We start from the raw sequence: 18,917 nt of genomic DNA, 5'->3' as shown, positions 1-18,917 counted from the left end.
TGGAGCTATATCTCCTGTTTCTCTTCCTTCAGAGGATCTCAGTTCTGCCCTTTCCTGAACAATTGTATATCAAAGGCAAAAGCACTTTGCATTTCAGATTTTGTTTTCATACATGGCTTTTAAAGACTTACACATTTAGTTCTGTGTAGAAAAATGCCATAAAATCTCTGACACTCATAGGTTATGGAAAAAGAACAACTGAAGGGAATTCATTTAAAAGGAGTGAATTGTCACCAGAGATTTAAAATAAAAGCAGATAGGCTGGAGAAGGTGAGAGCATGTCTTAAACCACATGTTTCCCACAAGGTCTAGTAATAAAATAGGAATAGCATATAAGCCACTTTTAATATGTTTATCCATTCTCCTTATTTACCATGCCAATAAGGAACGTATAAGTCTAAGTTAATTACTGGGTTAAGTGCAGACCAACCAGATACAGTGATGTGCAACGGAGGTAAGTCAATTTACCACCTGCTTTGAATCAAAACTTCTGTATGGATCCATTTTGGACGTATGAGGAGAATCTTGATCTATATTTTGACAGTTCTATTTTTTAACTGGTGCTGTTTCTGTGCAATTTTCATAAGTCCATGTGAGTGTTTTTCAGCTGGATGGTTTTTGCAGCAGCTCCCAGCCATGTGCTGAAAATTTGCACTTGCATTTCTCCGGTTAAAGGTTTTGTTTTTCCAGAAAGGAAACAGTGAATGGTTTACACATTGTGACTTTTTTTCTTCTGGTAAAAAAAAACAACAAGAACCAAGGACCACATAGAAAGTTGCATGTCTTATGTTCACTATTCCTCCAATGCAAAGCTGTGGGAAGAAGAAAGATAAACTGATGCTGTGATTATTTCTTCCCACCAAGATTAGGGGATGCAAGAATAATTTACTTTGATGTATTGTATTCTTTCTTGCTATGTAAGATTCTGTAGAGGTTGACAGTGTAATGGCTTAAAAGACCCTTTATGATGTAAATCTGGATATTTGAGTCCTAACTGAACTTGGTGAGACTTTATGTACTATCCATACAATGAGATGGATTTTTGAAGACTTGGAGTGAAGTGTTCTGTGTTTTCCCAAACTCAGAGGCTTTTCATATAAGCACAGACAAACAACCATGCAGCTGCCTATTCTACACTAGCAAATGAAATATATGTCGTCTATTTTTAAGGGGTGAGAAGAAGAGTACATCTTCAGAAGCAGCTTCTGCCAATTCAGTTAGATGTGAATTGCATGTAAAAGGTGTAACAAAAGGCACTGGAACCTTCTTTCTGACAAATGCAATGGCCAGCTGTCAATCTGTGAAAAAGTAGCAATTTTTAAACTATGTGTTCAAATGTAAGGTCCAAATATCAAAGCATTATAATGTAGCTTTAGAGGAGCAGCATAAAATATTCATCTTCTAACTTGCTTCGAATTGCACGCAAATGCTGGAGAGCATCATTCTACCCTGCCTCCTCAGGCCTTATTTTGTTTGATCATTTCTGGGGGGGGAAAAAAAAAGCTTAAGAGAAAGATTCCATGAAATTTCATGTTCACGGTTGTTGCATATAAATTGATTACGTTTGCAGGCGAATTGAGGTTGCAATTAGCCACGGTAAAATGGAGAAAGCAGACAAATGAAATCCAGCCATACCTTGTCTTGGATGGCAATCTTGTAAAAAGCAAGTCATGGCAGATATGTGGAATTGTGTGAGCTGCAAACTAACCTAAAAAGCTGTCAACACTCTAAAAGGTGGGGAAAGGGGTCGGTACAGTGAGGGAACGGCGGTAAAGTCCCCAGGATGACTTTTCTTGATGCATCCTCTTGAGGTAAAGACATCAGCATGGATTAGCTTGTTCTGGAGTGATAACAGGTGAGAGAAAAGGTCTGAGCAGAAGGATTTGGCAGTGCCTGTCTGAGGGGACAGGAGTGGCAGTGTGTATGGTAATGCAATAACTGGGATACATGGGAAGCTGTTAGTCGGTGTTGAGCTGTGGATGAAGTGCAGCTGTTTCCGTGGTGCTGTGGTAGAGTAGCACTAGCTTGTAGTTCCCATGGTATTGTGTTTGTATGTCTTCTTGTAGTGAGTGTGTGTGTCTGTTCTGTGGTGTCAGCACATTGTGCAGTGGCCATGGTGTTCAGGGTGTCTCCCGTTCCTCGTGTAGCACACTCCTTCATGAGAACAAAGGAAGCAAACAATGGAATATAACAGGTTATCAACTGTCGTGTCCATTTTGTAGTAATGTTCCCTTACAAAACAAAACCACAGTTGTGCCACAGACTACAGCCTGCTGGTTGTATGATAAGGGACTGATTTCCACATGTAAGCATCCAGGCATCCATCAGAGCAGTACCAGGTACCTGAACTGCATACACAAATATTACATGATACATTTATAAGTATAATTCATTTATGATCCTAATAGATTGTTTAGCAGCAATCTATTAGGCACTTAAACAGCCTTACCTCCCATGATTTGAGCAGTGGAGCTATCCCAACACGTCTGGTAGAAATGCCATTATAAATTATTATAGACTATGAAGAGTTCTCAGGTTGCATTGGAAGGGAAAAGGTGTGCAGCTCTGCATTCATGCCCTAGCTGCTTTCCAACTTAAATTTACTTTAGGACTTACAAAAATATATTGTCCTTAAAGAGGCAAAGCAGTTGTGATGTGACTTTTGCCTTAGCATGCATGTAATACTGCCTCTGCCTTCATGATACATTTAGCTTCTTTTCAGTAATTCCAACAGTTCCCACACAATCCTAGCACTGAAGTTTCCTGAAATTTGGCTTTTCATGGGCTACATATTTGTAAAAAAATTGGATGGGTTAATAATTTTGAATTCATAAAGGGAAGGAACAGATTTTTTTGTTTTTAATTATACATTAATGAACAGATACATTGGTTTTTGTTTGGCATATTCCTAAGGAAGCCTGATCAGAATAAAATAATGCAGAAATTCCTGATGAAAGTAATTTTTGCTATATTGCATGAGAGAATTAAATAAAGAATTTACAAATGATTGGGCAAAACTGACAAATCCCATCACAAGCAGTTCTTTTCAAATCCCGATTTTGACCTGATGCACTACAAAATGTCTGCAGACACATTATAGAGACAGATGAAATTGATAAGGCAGGTAATGTTCTCTTAGTCACTTTATGTGTACCTTTCAGAAGGATGGAAGTGTCTTTTCCTCAGGTACAAAACAGACATGCACAAGTCAATAAATGACTCAAGTAAAGAAGGAACTGATGGGGCCCAGAAAGTCTGTTTAGGTCCACTTTGGTTTTCAGCAGAGTGTGGTCCTGCAGGTAGTTTTTGGGATACTTCCATTTGCCTTATCTCATTTTTCCCTAGTGGAGGGGTGAGGAGTGTCTGTTCCAGGGAGAACTACATTTTGAATAACCAAAATGTTCCAGCAAGGGCTGTGTGGCCTGAACAGCAGCAGCTGCTGGCTTTGCTCTGGGAGGTGGGAGGAGTGGCGAGGAGGTGGATGCAGGGGCTGGGGAAATGGCAACACAGCCCAGGAGAGCAGTCCCACGACCTTTGTTACATCCTTGCAGCTGCTGAGGCTGGAGCACGCAGGACGTGGGCCAGCTGAGAACTTGGGATTGCACCTTTGAAGCCTGAAGCAACCCTGTCATTAAGTACATTTTTGCTCTGGGAAGTGGGAGTTTGGTGCTGTAGTGCTTTCGGTGGTCACACACGTGAAGAGGATGGCATCCAGCCAATAAATAAATCAGTTTTGGCACCAATGTGAGAGACACAAAGTGAAGGGCACAGAAAGTTCTGATCAGAAATAAAAGTGCCACAAGATTAATTACTGTAGTATAAATAATGAGATCTGACTCTGCCTTCTTGGGTCTTTATTTTTGAGTTAAGTAACTTTCAGGACTAAAGTTGATGGGATGCCAAACTTAATGAGAACATAAAATTGAAGATATTAAGATTAAAACACTATTGGACCTTAATTATTTTGGTCATATCTCAGGCTCACACAGCTTATCACTGTGACATTTTTGTTGTAAATATTTTGAGTAGAAATCACAGAATGGATTTGACTTGTGCAGAGAACTGTCTTGTATCCAAAGAAAGGGATCTTATGTATACTTGATTTAATAAATGCTATCCCATTAACTGCCCTATCAAAACTGTTGCAAATTAATAAATAATTAGGTTCAATATGCATGCATTGGATTCATCTTGTGCAGAGGTGTTAAAATTTTACAGCTTTGATTATGATGAAGAAATGCACCACCAAATACATAATTCTGCAAACAGGAGTCTCAGCTATTCAAGTGCAAACTCAGAGCAGAGGCCTGAAGAGAATATCCAATATGTAACATCAGCATTCCAGCTTTAGTTTCCAGAAGAAGCCACACAGGAAATTCCCACACAGATTTAGGACATCGTTATTTATTTGCACACTGTGCTTTGGTTTTAACTATTGATAATCTTGAGTTGTGCAGATGTCTGTCCCGTGGCTCTTTTCTTTTTCATTTTCTTTTTTTAAACCCCCGAGACACATTTTCTGCTAAACCTTTCCCTTTGTCCTGCTGATCAGCTCAGGGATTCCCATGTTTTACCTGTACAGAATGTATCGATACAGGAGCTTCAGGCTCAGCTTGAGCAGGAGACAAGACTTCACCGAGAGGAGCAAGAAAAGTTTTCAGAAAGGATCATCCAGGTAAATACAAAACCCACCTGCTGGGAGAGACGCATGACCATGATGTGTGACGTGAGCCTTGTTTGTCAGGACTGTGGGAACTTGTGTCCTGATGGCTGTGCCTGTGTGACCTCCTCTGAGTAAATGAAGAATCTGGAATCGGGGGAAATCTAAACTCAAGCCCATTTTGCCTCCGTGAATCTGGCTTCTCTGCTTGGTGGAGAGAATTTTTGTCCTCCCCTATGCACAGGAAATCATGGTAGGGACATGGAATATTGCATGGAGAGTTCTGTCACCCTTCATCTCTCTGTGAGCTGGGCAAGCATGAGTTGGATCTCTGGAGCTCAGTTTGGCTCCATACCTTATCCTGACTCCTCCTGGCTGATAGAAAATCCAGCACTTTTCTGAAGTCAGAGGAGTTGCTATGCGCACATAGCTGAGAAACAAATCAGGACATTCATTCTTGTATTTCTCAGTACTCAGTGCTTCCAATCTTCTTATTGATAGCTGGTGAATAAATCATATTTTTTTACATGAGCTCTCCCTGCTCTTTTGAAGGCTGGAACAGATTAGTCAATCATTTTCTGATCTCTAGCTCCTAGGGCGAAAAATATCTGCTGCTAATTTCTGCAGGCTGTTTGGCTCTTAACTCAAGTTTTCTTCTTAAATTTACTTCATGGACTAAATTCAGCATAATTGTTGCATACTGTAAAGAATTTTTCTTTGTGCCAACTAATCTCTTTATGCCCAAGTGGTATCTCTCTGTTTTTTCATAACTAGCTTTAATTTCCAGTTGATCTCCACAGGAGCTTTCCACTGGAGCTTTTGAAGGCAACCAGTCAATTGATTTCCTTCCTAGTTGCCTCAGCTGTGAAAGCTTTTTGGAAGCTATGCCTGTCTCTTAAAGTTCTTTTCTTTTGCAATTGCTATCCATTGAAAAAGCATAGCACTCTATGAATCTACCTCCACTAGGGTCTTCTGCAAGAATTCATGACCATAGGGATTTGAAATATAACAGCTTGTCAAAATGATGAAAAATGCACCAAAATCAAAGTTAGCTGTTCATATTGATTGCCAGCAGAAATAGAAAAATAAAAGCATCTTCTGGATTCTTCATTTTTTTTCCAAATTATGCCTGTTCTGTTGATAACGTTCCTTTTTTATCACTTTCCAGGATTTCTGGTGGAAATTAGATTTTTGCTGTATTTAACCATAACTTTATTTGGTGAAAGAATGGTCATCAACATCAAATCTACATCTTTCTTTCTGTAAAAACTAAATTTAAAATCAGCTCTTCTTTTACTTTTTCATTTTTAAGAATGTTTAATGACATCAAATTGATGTGTGCTAGCAGTGTATAATCTCCATGAGTGTTATTAGGAGTTGTGTGTAAGTTTTTTTGGGCCATTATGGCTAATTTTGTTCCAGACTGCTTTTAAACTTCATTTTAAGGTATACATTTAAGCTAGTCACAACTGTAAATAATTTCAATTTAATCAGGAACTTTTTAAGGCATAGTAGCATAGATGCTAAAAACTTGCATTATGCTGGAGCACATCATTTAGAAGGCAGGCAAGTCCTTAGGAAACTATCTCAAATGGACTGGTAGCCTATTTCAGAAGCATCTCAATGTTGCCATGAAAATCAAACATGTATTTCTCAGCAGTATTTATTGCTAGGGAGTCCTAATCCCTGAAATATTTTTTATTCTTGTGTGAGCATTGTTTGTTGCAGGGCGTGTTCCAGTGGTTTGGATTGTTGTGGTCATAAGTGTACTGTGGCTTTCATAGATTTTATCTATGGAGCTGGTCAGGAAAAGGAGCTGCAGAATGGAAAATAGAGACTGGCGCCTGTAAACAGTGACTCTGTACTCATTTTCCATCTGCATTTTCTTCATCTATGGAGAAGCCACAGCTTGGTTGAAGTGGAAACACTTTCTCATCTATGCACAGTATGAGATATTGTGCAACTAACTTGTACAAGTTCTGTTGGGTGCAGGTCATGCCATGGTTTGATTTTTAATATATTGAGGGAAGGTCACATTTAAAGAATGATGTTTCAGGTGGCCTTGCATTGAAGCAGGTGTAGTTATACATGTGCTCTAAAAAATGAGCTTTTCTTGGTGATTTTAGTACTAAGGCTGAGACATATCAAATGCTGGGTAGCAATCTGTTCCTGTGTCTTCAGTTCCTGCTTGTGTCCCAGATAAAGTCATGACAGAATGAGGGACTATTTGCTGTGGTATCATTCAGATGCCTCCAAGTATGAACTGCAAGAAGTGAGGGACCAGTAGTGGTATCTGAGGTACTGGAGGTGTTTTCTTCAGAAGTGTTGCACTTCCAGAGGCAGAGGGAAATGTAGCAACTGTGGACAGATGAACCTGTGCCTGTGGGGGGAAGTTGCAAGGCAAATATTCCAGGTTGTCTACAGAGAAGGGCAGCTGTGGTCCCACTTGTACGAATGTCTGCAAATGCATTTAATAAGTGTGATATGTGCAGCAGCGTGGGCTGGTGCCTCTGCTGGGAACCTACTGCAGAGATACAATCAAGAGTGGGAGGAAATATGAGAGGTGTAAAATGTTTAACCAGCTTCAGAACTCCTGTGCATCTTTGAAGTACATATCCACTTCCACAGCAGGTTACTTTCATATGGTTATCTAAGAAAAGCTTATCATCTGCTATCCTCTAATTTCCTCAGCAGTCATAACTGCTGAAGAACTTATTGAGCCAAACTCAATAGCTGCTCACTACTGGTGAAAATTAGAGATTTCAGTTTGTCTCACCCAGTGAAGAACAACTCCTGGAGACTGCCCCAGGACACCACTCTGTTGACATGTTGCCTGTTATTCCATTAAAGCTGGAGGAGGAGCATCTGCAGACCCTGCGGAGAAAAGACTTGGAAGTGCAGAGCTTGACTTTGCAGAACAAACTGGAGGAGAAGACCTGGAATCAGGAGAAAAATCTGCTGCAGCAGGAACTCAGGCATTTCAAGCAGGACACCTTTCTCCTGTATGTCAAACTGAAGTGGCTGCTGAAACACTGGCGGCAAGGCAAGCGAATGGAGGAGGAAGGGGAGGACACATTGGAGGTAACTTAATAACACCTTAATAACCCAAAAGAGTACTGGGATGTCCCTTCTTCAAGTGTAGACTTGAAATATGCTGTGGCACCAGCAGCTTTCAAATTGCACATATGTTGAAAGGGGATTCAAATTAAACATGAAAGCTGGTGTTGGCTTGTGCTGAGCTATATTCTGCATGATATGTTACAGATCACCCATCTTTAAAGCAAAACCCTTAACTAGTACAAACAGCTGGTCCTAAAATACTCTCACAGAGTAAATGAAAAATTAATTAGGTCTCAAAGATATGACTCCTGAGTAATTTTTTGAAAGAAAAAACCCACATTAGCGAGGTGAGGGAGTCAAATCTGTTTAGATGGATTGAGTGCTGTTGTTTTTCTCATCCTGTGCACAGTGTGTTCTTTACAAAGCCTTCAGCAATACAGATGGAGGGAAGCTCTGTTTCTGTGTTGGCAGGAGAACTATACAGCTTCATGTGGGAACTTAGAGTGAATCATGCTTATTTGTTCCCCTTCTCCATCACACGTCTGTCGCCGTCAGCAGCAGTACATCAGTCGTCATCATGATGCTTTTCTAAGTAGAGGCTAAATCAAGATCAGGAATTTCAGAAGTACATAACAACCTGGAATCCCCAAGCTGACACATCTCAGCAGGGGTGTGGTTGCCAGCCAACATGCACTGTGAAGGAAGTGTTGAGTTGCACACCCAGGATTACCATTTGCTTCTTAGCTAAAGAAAAAAAAAATGTTTTCCCATTCTGACATTTTTCACCAAATTCTTGAGAACAATAGATTTGTTTTGTAGGTTCATGCAATTCTGAAGCCATTTGGTAAGCAACAAAGTAACTCTTCTCAATATTTCTGGTCCTTTTATATGTAGTGTTTTTCAAGGTTTGCTGCATGGCAGTACAAGTAACCTTTCAGGTCTGGTCAGAGTGTGCTTAAGCTGAATACTCCACTGTTTTGTATTCTTTGATAAGGGGTTGATGAACATCTTTAGATTCATCTGCTGTCATAATATGAGTCAGAAACAATAGATGAATTGTTATTTAGAAATAATTTGCTTCTACTTTACTTCAGCTATGTTAATTTGCTTCTGTGTAAATTAGCTCATCTTCTAATACCTAAAAGCTTACATTTATTGACTGTTTGGATTTTTTAACCATTTTTATCTGGTTAATTTATTACCAGCCCAGTTTTATTGGAGCCCTGTTTTGCTTACGCTTTGCAGAAATTAAAATTAGAGATTTGGATACTTCCTAATCTCCATTACTTCATCACACCATACACCAGTGTCTTCTATAGTTCTTGATTAATGTGTGATGGATTATATCCATCATGTGACATTAGACCCATCCCAGCTGCATAAATCCCCTGTGTTGCAGGCCTGCGTAGTGGTGGTTTCACAAACTCAGTAAGTGATGTGTCACCCAAAGATCAGTTCTGTGGCCTGAGTTGGGGTCAATATATGCCACCACAGAGATGCAGTCCCTTCCCTTAGTCCTTCAGGAGGTTTCTGGCCCCAGAGGTAAATGGCAGAAGCGTGTTCCTATGTTCCTGCATTCCTGTGTTCTTGCATTCCTGTGTTCTTGCATTCTAGATCGAGCACCCTGAGGCCCTCCCAGACTTCAGCATTCAGCCTGAGCAGAAGGCAAATGATGCAGAGCGAGAGGAGGAGGAAGAGGATGTTGTGTTTGCACTGGCAGATTTCTCCCAGCATCCCACCACAGAGAGCACTGATCATGGACCACAGCTGCAGACTGCAGAGTTACTGCAGCAGCAGAAGCAGGTACTACACCATTTATATATCTTGCCCTGGGAATGGAAACTGTGGATTTTCCAAGAGAGTTCTGTGCTGCTGTGTTAAATCACCTAGAATCATACTTGTGTAAATACTTCTAGCTACACAGCAATTACAGTAGATTTCATCCATTATATTTATATTTAAATTTAATCACGAGCCACGTGATTACTGTTCTTCTGTTGACAGATGCTATCAGTGAAAAATCCTATTTCCTCTTGTGGCTGCTTGCCCAGAAACATTTATCAGTATGTGATGGTTTGCAGAATTTACAGGCTCCTCTTGTCTGAGCACATCTATTGTACTCTACTGTCAAGCTTTTAGCAAGAACATGTGATTTTGTTTCCTTTAAATAATTTAAGAAACTAGCACATGTATTTAATGTTTCCCTTGGAGATGATGGGAAAACAATGTAAGAGTTCCTTCCTGTCACTGGACTTGTTTTTAAAAGCTTGAAATCAAATCATATTAACTTTTCCCTGGCATCTCCTGTACCCTGACTGTGTGTCAGAGCACTGCCATATATCCTAGCTTTTTCCTTTGTACATTTAATATACTAACTATCCTAACTGATTTGTAACAATACAAATAGAAAAAGAAGACAGATTTATTATATTTTTAAAATGAAAACCATTTGTATGAGACCATCCTGTTACATGGATTTATTTGCAATCATAAATAGAATGGAGCAAGAATTCTGTGTGGAAAACAAATTCAGGGGGAAAAAAATCTTCAGTCTTCTCATGTCCCTTCTTTTTCCAAGCCTTTGACTTGGGAGCGTGCTCCACAGTGACAGCTCTCAGGCAAACATATGCTCCCTATGATCACAATACATAGCTGGAGTCACTTCAGGCCTGGGGATTGTGTCTCTTTGCATCTGAGCTCTTCACCTTGAATTCCCCAGACCCTCATGATTATGATCAGGATCAAAAAAACAGGAGAACCTGTTTTTTAACTGCCTATGTGTTGCAGCAGGCAACAGGAAGTCTCTGTCCTATAAAAAGGATATTCTCTAACTATTATTTTCTGTGAAGTGTGCTACCAAGTTAGTATTCATTTGATTAGTTTGGCATTTGGAAAGGTTCTACCTTGCTGGTCACCCAGACCCATCACTGTCTTCCTCTCAGCAAGCTCTTTTGTGGTAAAAGGCTGTAGAAGGCCATGCAAGAGATGCTCTTGAACACATCATCTGACTGCATTCCATCTGTAGACTGATTTATTCTGGAATTAGTAAAATAAATATATACCAAATTGCTGTTTCTTTACAAACTCCATCATGTACTAACTTTCCACATAGAGCTCTTAAAATAACCAAGAACATTCAAATGAATTATGTACTCTTTGAAATAATCATTGCTTAGACATTAATCTCAGTTAAGGTGGCAGAAATGGCCAGTAAATTGATTATAATTCATTTTTATAGACATCACAGCAGTTCCAGCTAATCTTGCTTGAAGAATTGATCCAGAGGAACTGACCACATCTTGGTACTCCCCATGTTGATAAATAGTGCATGATATCCAAATGAACTTGTCAGGATAAAACAGATTCCTTGCTCCCCAACCAGAAAAAAAGTGTTATTTCAACACTGCAAGAATGAATAAATTTGCTAAATATTTCTCATTTTAAGCACTATTATTTGCTCTGCTTGCACACACTAGGGCATCTTCTCACAAGAACTGCTGTGCTGAAAAACACACTAAGTTTTTCGGGGTTTTCTGCAGGTTCCTTAAGCCCATAACTGGACAAAACACTTATTATACAGGGAATTTTGAATGATTGGTGCAGCTGGAAGTCTCCAAGGTTTGCACCTGCCCAGAAGAACCCAAAGTTGCTGGATCTGCCTGACAAGCCCCAAGATGAAATGCATCAGCACATACTTCACATCAGGAATGAAACTTTTAGTTAGTCTAGGAGCAGCTGAGATAACTGGGTCAGAAAAAGAAAGGGCTTACAGAAACCTGAGGTTACCCATATTTATTTTTAACATTTAATGTTAATATTTAATGGCTTGTGTTTCCAGACTGCACTCTTGCTGCTGACTTTCTTACCCTGCCTGGAAAGTGGAATTGTTTTGAGAAAAAATATAAACCCAAAGGCCATAATTTCAACATCTAACCTTTAATTTTATATTGCTATGATTTGAGGTACTCAGCTGGCTGAAAATACACCAGTCTGGCTTGTCTGGGATTTTTATTTGGACAGTGTGTGGAGGGATATAGGCAAGGCAGAGCAGAAAGGGGAGAAAAAAGTAACGCTGATAAGAGGCAGAGTAGATCTGAGAGGGGTCAGTTCATCTTTTCCTGTATGACATTGTCCCTTGGCTGGTAGCTGGGGGACACGGCAAGAAGTGTCAGGCAAGGTTAAGAGCCAGGCTGGAAGTTTGTTTGTATTTAGGAGATAATCAAGCAAGTTGGACTGGTGGCACAGCAGAGGAGAAAAGCCTGTGGATAAAGGAAGAGCTTTGTTTCAGTTGAGTATGAAGGGTGAGATGCCTGTTAGATGGTGTAAGATAAGGGAATAAGGAGCAGAGAGTTTATCTGTGGTCCAGTGGAAAAAGCATTAAAAAACAACAGTAGTGTTGTTGCTGGGAGGCGTATCAAGAAAATCCCCAATTAATCTCTTTTCTTTCATATAATGTTTGTTTTCAAAGCTTAGCTAAGAGAAAAGCCCAAAGGAACAGTCATTGAGCCCTGAATATACTGAAATGGGTTGCACCAAGAACCAGCTTGTCTTTTGCCTAGATCTGTGATTAGACAGAAGAAATACAGGGTTCTGGTTTGCTGTTTAGGCTCCTAACCTTGTGTTTTTAATTGACTGCTCTACTAAACTGCTTGTAATACCAGCCTGTGGCTGAAGTCTTCAGTGAAATTCTCAAGGGAAATTCTCAGAGAAAAATGAATTGTGATTGAAAGCAGAACCAAACTGCAAACTGCTCTTGTCCAAAACTTTTCTAGAGCTGGATGCTCCTGTTTCTGTGGTTGACTTAACTTCGTAAATGCTCCAGTGTTCTGGAATTTAACTGGAGTTTGCTACATAAAGGTTTTGTTTGTTGTCAGCTGTTTTTTCTATAAATCCAGAGCTATGGATACAAGCCTTTAAACTTTTGTAAAGCCTTTTTAATTATCTTGTTTTAGCCTTTGTAATGACCTTGTCTTAGATCAGTTGTGAATCAGTGAGATTCCTCTAAGCTTTAAATTTTAGAAACAGCTAAGGTGCTAAAGAGCCATCTCCTCGCATGGAGGACTGTCCAGAGAATGACAGCCATGCCAAATTTCTTCTGTGCAACATGAAAGGAAGGGGAAGACTATAACAATACTTGTTGATATTTACAGGACTTAGTCTTATGTATAAGCTGTTTTGCCAACAAAATCTAAAGCATGGCTAAATGTAAATGTATTTCAGAGCACATTCTTTCAAAAGTACTTTCTCTGTTCTCCAAAACCACTCCAGTTTGGCAAAAGAGAAAAAAAAAGTTCACAGACTTCTCCAGCTTCAGACTATAAATACAGAGTCATGCAGAAGAGACTTCTCTGCAGGAGTACAAAGTATATAACCAAAATTGGATTTATATTGGCAAGGTAATTACAATCCCAGCAAGCCATGGGGCACCTGAGGTACTTATCTCATCACAGTGACATTGATGTAATGTCCCTAGAAATAAGAAATGCCCTCAACACAGTAGGCTACAAACCTGCAATGAGGCTCTTTTGTCTCCTTTATGTACTAGTCCATATCTTCTTTCTTTGCAAACCAAATTTTATAGGACTTTAAAATTATCAATTGTATGCACAGGAATAAGAGTTGTAACTTGCTCTGATGTCATTTGGTTTTGCTTTTCTTCTGCCTCACTTCTCTTGTGGAGCTTTTTGACTGCTTTGCCAGAGAAAGGTTTGTACAGCAGACCAGAAAACACAGAACGTGGCACTTGAATGAAAGCACTTCCCAGACTTTTGGAGTCAGGGTTTCCAAAGAGGATGAAACCCAATTTTGATGCCTCCAATACCCAGCAGTTCCTGTTGTGACATTAAGGGCAAAACTTCAAAGGACTTCTTATTCTGATTATTACACAAGGGGCTTGAAATGTTTGGAGAATTTAGCCTTAATTAGGTGGTAGAATAAAAATGCATAGTGGAAACATGAAATCTCATTGCATATTGAATAGTAGGTGATCTTATATGCATGATGGAGACTGCTGCTGGATAGCAGGAAACTGCTAATTGGCATTAAATGTTAATGGAATTAATTCTGCTTCTGTGGGTGCGTTTCTTGCAAAACCCCATCTTGTACACCATCACTTTTCATTAGGCCAACCAGATAGGTCAGTCAATGAGCACCTCCAGTCATTTCCCTACATCTAGCATATTTTTGCTGATGCATCAAATGACTTGGAAAAAGTAGACCACGTTTGTTTGGTTTTTAAAGAAAAAAGGCACCTTGGCATGTATAATTAGTGAATACAAAAATGGATGAGGTGGGTTCAGTGATGCCAAAAATCTGATGAGCATATGAAGTCAGCTTAGTTGTCTGCATAAAATTTTGTAAGTATTGCCATTGAAAAAAGCACATGACAATTATTTAGATTTTTGCATACTTCTGTTTACTTGACCTGTCTTCAAAGAAGCCTCCATGTAGTTACTTCATAAAATACCAGATAAGAGGGAATGCAGGAAGCCTTCACTTTGGAATACAAATTTTAAAAAAATTTGATTAGACTATCTTGCAAGGATGGAGACAACTAATTTGAGTTAGGCCTTCCCAATGGAGTTAACATATTCCTGAGAACCAGGTAATTAAATGCTGAATTTTTTGAGTAAGCTTTCCAATTTTTCTGCCCCTTGCTGTGTCTGCTAGTCAAGTATAATTTTCATAAAAGTATTTTCTAGTCAGGATAACTTGTCAGATATAATCTGTGGTTGCTCCCTGGCGTTTGAGACACTCATTGGGAATATTTGATTTAAATTTTGGACAAATAATCATATATTTCTGATTCAATGACTGCAAGAAAAAAAATTGTGGGAAACATTTTCTTTTACTAATCCAGAATGAATATTTGGAAATTTTGTTTTGATATTTAACTTTAAAATGGCAGATTTTGCAAGTGCCCAGAGAATGTGCAGAAGGTAAATGCCAAAACTAAGGAAAAAGAAATAAGATTTGAGTAAGAATATGTGATGTCAGCTCTGGGCTAGACTTTCAACTTAGCTCCACTCTTGGCTTCTGGCTACCACAGGAGCTCTGACAACATTTTCAGCATGGCCATGACACTCTCAACAAGACATGAATGGGGGTTTGCTCTTTGATCCCCTCTGCAAGAGGGAAGGGGCCTCCCTGGCCTTCCAGCCTTTGGCATCCAGAAGGTGCTGCTGCAAAGCTAACAGGGTGCAACTGCCTGGTGTGGAGCAGGAATACGAAGTACAGACTACTGAGACACCTTAGCAGAGATGCTCAGCTCAAAGCCTCACTGTATCTCCCAAAACAATTTTATCCAATAATACAAAAGCATTGAAAAGTTATCCCCTTTCTTTTTATGTAGTTTACAAATATTTGGCATTTGATACAAAGCAACAACTGTATGTGTGAGACAGACATGTAACTATCCAACCTCAGGAATGATACTCTAGCTTTGGTTTACAGTATTAAAAAAAAGTTATTAATGATGTCCTCAGTCCAGAAAGATGCTTAGTGCCTTTTTCAGAGTAACTTAAGTACCTTTGGCTTTCAGGAAGCATCAGCACTAGGCCTAAGGAGAAGAGAATCACAGAATCATTTAATTTGGAAAAAACCTTTAAGATCATCAAGTCCAGCCATAAACTTGACGCTGCCAATTTCACCACTAAACCACATCCCAAAATGTCACATCCACACATCTTTTAAATACCTCCAGGGATGGTGACTCAACCACTTCCTGAGCAGCCTGTTGACAGAGAAGACATTGCTATTCTTAGTTTTCTCATGCAAAAGTTAGCCCAGGCACTTTCTCTTCCATGCAGTAGACACACAGTCATTTTTCATCCTAAAAAAAATGGAAGTGGGGATTAAAGCCAGCATCCAATGACAGCATTTTGTCTGCTTTGTTGTGCCAGGCGAGTGAAAACCGGAAGCTCCTGAACGCTCTGAAGGGTTTGCTGGATGACTTCCGCTCGGAGCTGCGGGACGAGGAGCGGGAGCGCCAGGGGCTCCAGCAGCAGTACGCCCTGCACAAGGCAGCCTGGGAGGTGGAAACCACTGAACTCAAGTGTCGCCTCCAACAGGTAACATGCCCTGAGTCCAGCACCTGGAAAGGACAGCTCAGGTGCTTAATGGAACAGGAAATTTACTGTGTCAATGTTCCTCACTCGGGGCTCACCAAATGTGGTGGTGTTCGCAGGGGTACCAGGACGAGGGAAGAGATGAGAATCTTGACTCCATGTTTCAGAAGGCTGATTTATTATTTTATGATATATATTATATTAAAAGCAAATGATATATTAAAACTATACTAAAAGAATAGAAGAAAAGATTTCATCAGAAGGCTAGCAAGGAAAGGAGTAGAATGGTAATAAAATCTTATAACCAACCAGAGAGTCTGAGACAGCTGGACTGTGATTGGCCATTAATTAAAAATAACCAACACGGACCAATCAAAGATGCACCTGTTGCATTCCACAGCAGCAGATAATTATTGTTTTTCTTTTCCTCTGAGGCTTCTCAGCTTCTCAAGAAAAAAATCCTGGCAAAGAGATTTTTCAGAAAATATCATGGCAACAATTTACAACAAACTGAAAAGGGACTTTAGTCATGCATTTTATCCTGGTGTCTGAAAGCCCTCACCTGAAGCCTGATCAAAGCTTTGCCATTTGAGTTGCCTCTTGGATTTCCAGGTGTCCCAGTACAAGGGCCCATGCAGTGGGCACTGCGTGATGTGGGTGAGAGCAAAGGAACTGAACCTCTTGCTATATTTTCTCAGCAGAGTTGGGTGGTGATGTATCAGCTGTGGTAATGAGACATGTGGGTGTCTGTATTTATTGGAGAGAAAAATGTCTTGTGGTTGGCATGCTCACAATTAGCTCATCACTGTGCCTTGGTGTGTAACAACTGCATTATTTGATTTATAGCAGAGAAAAGAGTGATTCAACAACACTGAAGTGATAGATCAATATATTGATATTAAACCAGCCGTTCAAAGCTACTGGTTAGTGATGGAAGAGAACGATCTCATTACCTGCCATGGGATACTGTTAGAAGTATTTGTATAGCTCCAGGTGTTTCAGTGTCATGTATGGCAGTTCACAGAAAACAAATCTTCAAAAAACCCACAAGAATTGATTTCCAAAGCTGATGACATAAAAGCTCTTATTTTACACATTGAGGAGGGAAGGGGTGGGAGAATTAGTACATTCAGATCTTGAGAAAAATTGTACAGCTTCTTTGCAGAAGTAACATATAATAAAAATATTCACTGTTGAAGGATGGTACATTTAGAAGGATTTACTAAATTTTAGAGGCTCACTGTGACACACAGAGCTGAGATGTGAGCACTGCTTTTCTTGCCCAGGTACTGTGGGCTGCTTTCTCAGAATGAAGGAGGCAGCTTTCATTTTTAGCAGAGTCTTCTCCCAGAAGACTGAAATTCTTAAGTCTACTGCTTCTCAGTTACCAGTATTTCTGACCAATATATCACTTGAAAAAGGAAACAAAATCAGTTCCTGTTTTGGCTCCTTCTGAAATATCTTGGTGACAGATTTACCTTAAACTCAAGATGGCAACAAAGAAGGAAACTTGGAGAAATTCTGGCCACAGAACTGCCAAGCTTTCCTACTTTGCCTTTGCATGGGCAATAAATCTCCAGGCTGCCACTTTGGCTAGTGTTTGGCACCGGGATGGTGCTGCCACTCCTGCTCAGGGGTTTCCACCCTTCCTTCTGGGGCTTTTACCAGGCTCTTTGCTACCTCCACTGCTACGCTGGAAATAATATACAACATTTGGTAATTATTGGGCAATGGGTGTTACTTGTTAGGGAGTTGGTGTTAGGGGCCAAACCCTGAGTATGCTTTGAGAATTTGCATTGAGCACATGGGACCCATTAAGGATGTGGGAGTCCTTCACTAGGACTCTGACCAATGGTCCAGCTCCAGGATGTCTGGAGGGAATATAATGTATCATATCATATCATATCACATCTCATATCAAATCATACCATATCAATATCATATATCATATTATATCATGTTTCATATCATGTGGTACACAGGTGTGAGAAAGATGATGTCATGTCAACTTTGTTAAAATAGGATGCTGCTCTTTCAAAATTGATTTTTTTTTTTGTTTGCCTGTTTGGTCATTTGAAAGAAAACAACTGGACTCTGAGAATCAGTGGTAGAAGATGCCTTGTTAAGATTTCCCTGTCACTGCAAGTGGGTGTAACAGGATGTTCCCTGCAGCTCAGTACAATTTAAGTAACTCAAGCAATAATCTCTCAGTCAATTGTTTGGGGAGGCTGTTCCAGAAACTAGTAAGCATCACTCCTGAATCCAGTCTGAAATTTTTTTTTCTCAGAAACTTTGGGTTTATTTTCCACATAGGGCAGGGTGAAGGTGTTGTCCTTCTCTCCTGCTAGAGGAATATGCTTCCCAGCAGACCTGCTGCCTCTCATTTTTGAGGACAATGGTAACTCCAGAGGTGGAAATGAGTTTTTGCTGCTTTTCACTCCATTTCACCTGCAGAGCTAGGGGATGGAGATGTATCCATTCTGAGTCACACACACATCTACTGAGCTGTCAACAGAAGATCAGATTCCAAGGATAAATTCTTCACTCACTTGAACTTACACAAAACAATTGAGCACTTTTTCCCTCTGACAACAGTCCAGCACTGGCCCAGCTTGACCAAAGAGGTTGTACAATCTCTGCACTTGGAGGTTTTTCAGGATCCATCTGAACAAAGTCCTGTATAACCCATTCTGACCTCAGAGTGTACCATGCTGGAAGGAGAGGGTTCACCTAGAGACTTCCTGACACCCCATGAAGCTTATATTTTCCTGTGAATCTATTACCTTGGGCCAGCTCTTCTGATCTGTTTAAGCTAATCCCTGATCATGAAATTATAGAAGGGAGGGAAGGTGGCATCAGACAATTGCCCTTAAAATCAGTTCAGGGTCCAGAACCTCAGAGATAGGGGGGATGATCCTGGTGCACCTGCTGCTGCTGCTAACAGCTTCTCTTGCTGGAAGGCAGGAGAGTCATACAAGAGCACCACTGCTGAGGGTTGGTGTGGGATAGGCCTCTTCAGGAGATGAAAACACTCTCCTTAGGTTTCAGGTGCACCGAGCGAGAGCACAACAGCAGAGCAGTAGCTGAGGACATTGTCCTGGAAATTGCCTCGGAGATAATGATGAGGCTGG

The 18,917-nt window shown here is 40.2% G+C and overlaps 1 protein-coding gene across 6 annotated transcripts in view; it reads left to right on the top strand.

The window, feature by feature from the left end:
* The window catches only part of MTCL1 (microtubule crosslinking factor 1), a 103,085-nt gene that overhangs the window by 65,867 nt on the left and 18,301 nt on the right, over window positions 1-18,917 (top strand). For 3 of the 6 annotated variants that reach the window (XM_054516690.1, XM_036406999.2, XM_054516691.1), the window contains 4 exons: window positions 4,583-4,675; window positions 7,511-7,741; window positions 9,335-9,523; window positions 15,622-15,789. In XM_054516690.1, the coding sequence (XP_054372665.1) occupies window positions 4,583-4,675; window positions 7,511-7,741; window positions 9,335-9,523; window positions 15,622-15,789 (681 nt within the window). The remainder of the gene's footprint in view (window positions 1-4,582; window positions 4,676-7,510; window positions 7,742-9,334; window positions 9,524-15,621; window positions 15,790-18,917) is intronic. The other 3 variants (XM_054516689.1, XM_054516693.1, XM_054516694.1) reach the window with 1 other exon arrangement.

The sequence above is a fragment of the Molothrus ater genome, chromosome 1 (assembly GCF_012460135.2).
Source record: "Molothrus ater isolate BHLD 08-10-18 breed brown headed cowbird chromosome 1, BPBGC_Mater_1.1, whole genome shotgun sequence".
Classification (NCBI taxonomy): Eukaryota; Metazoa; Chordata; class Aves; order Passeriformes; family Icteridae; genus Molothrus; species Molothrus ater.
Note: the sequence above shows the minus strand (reverse complement) of the source record. Positions and strands in the feature narration are given on the sequence as shown.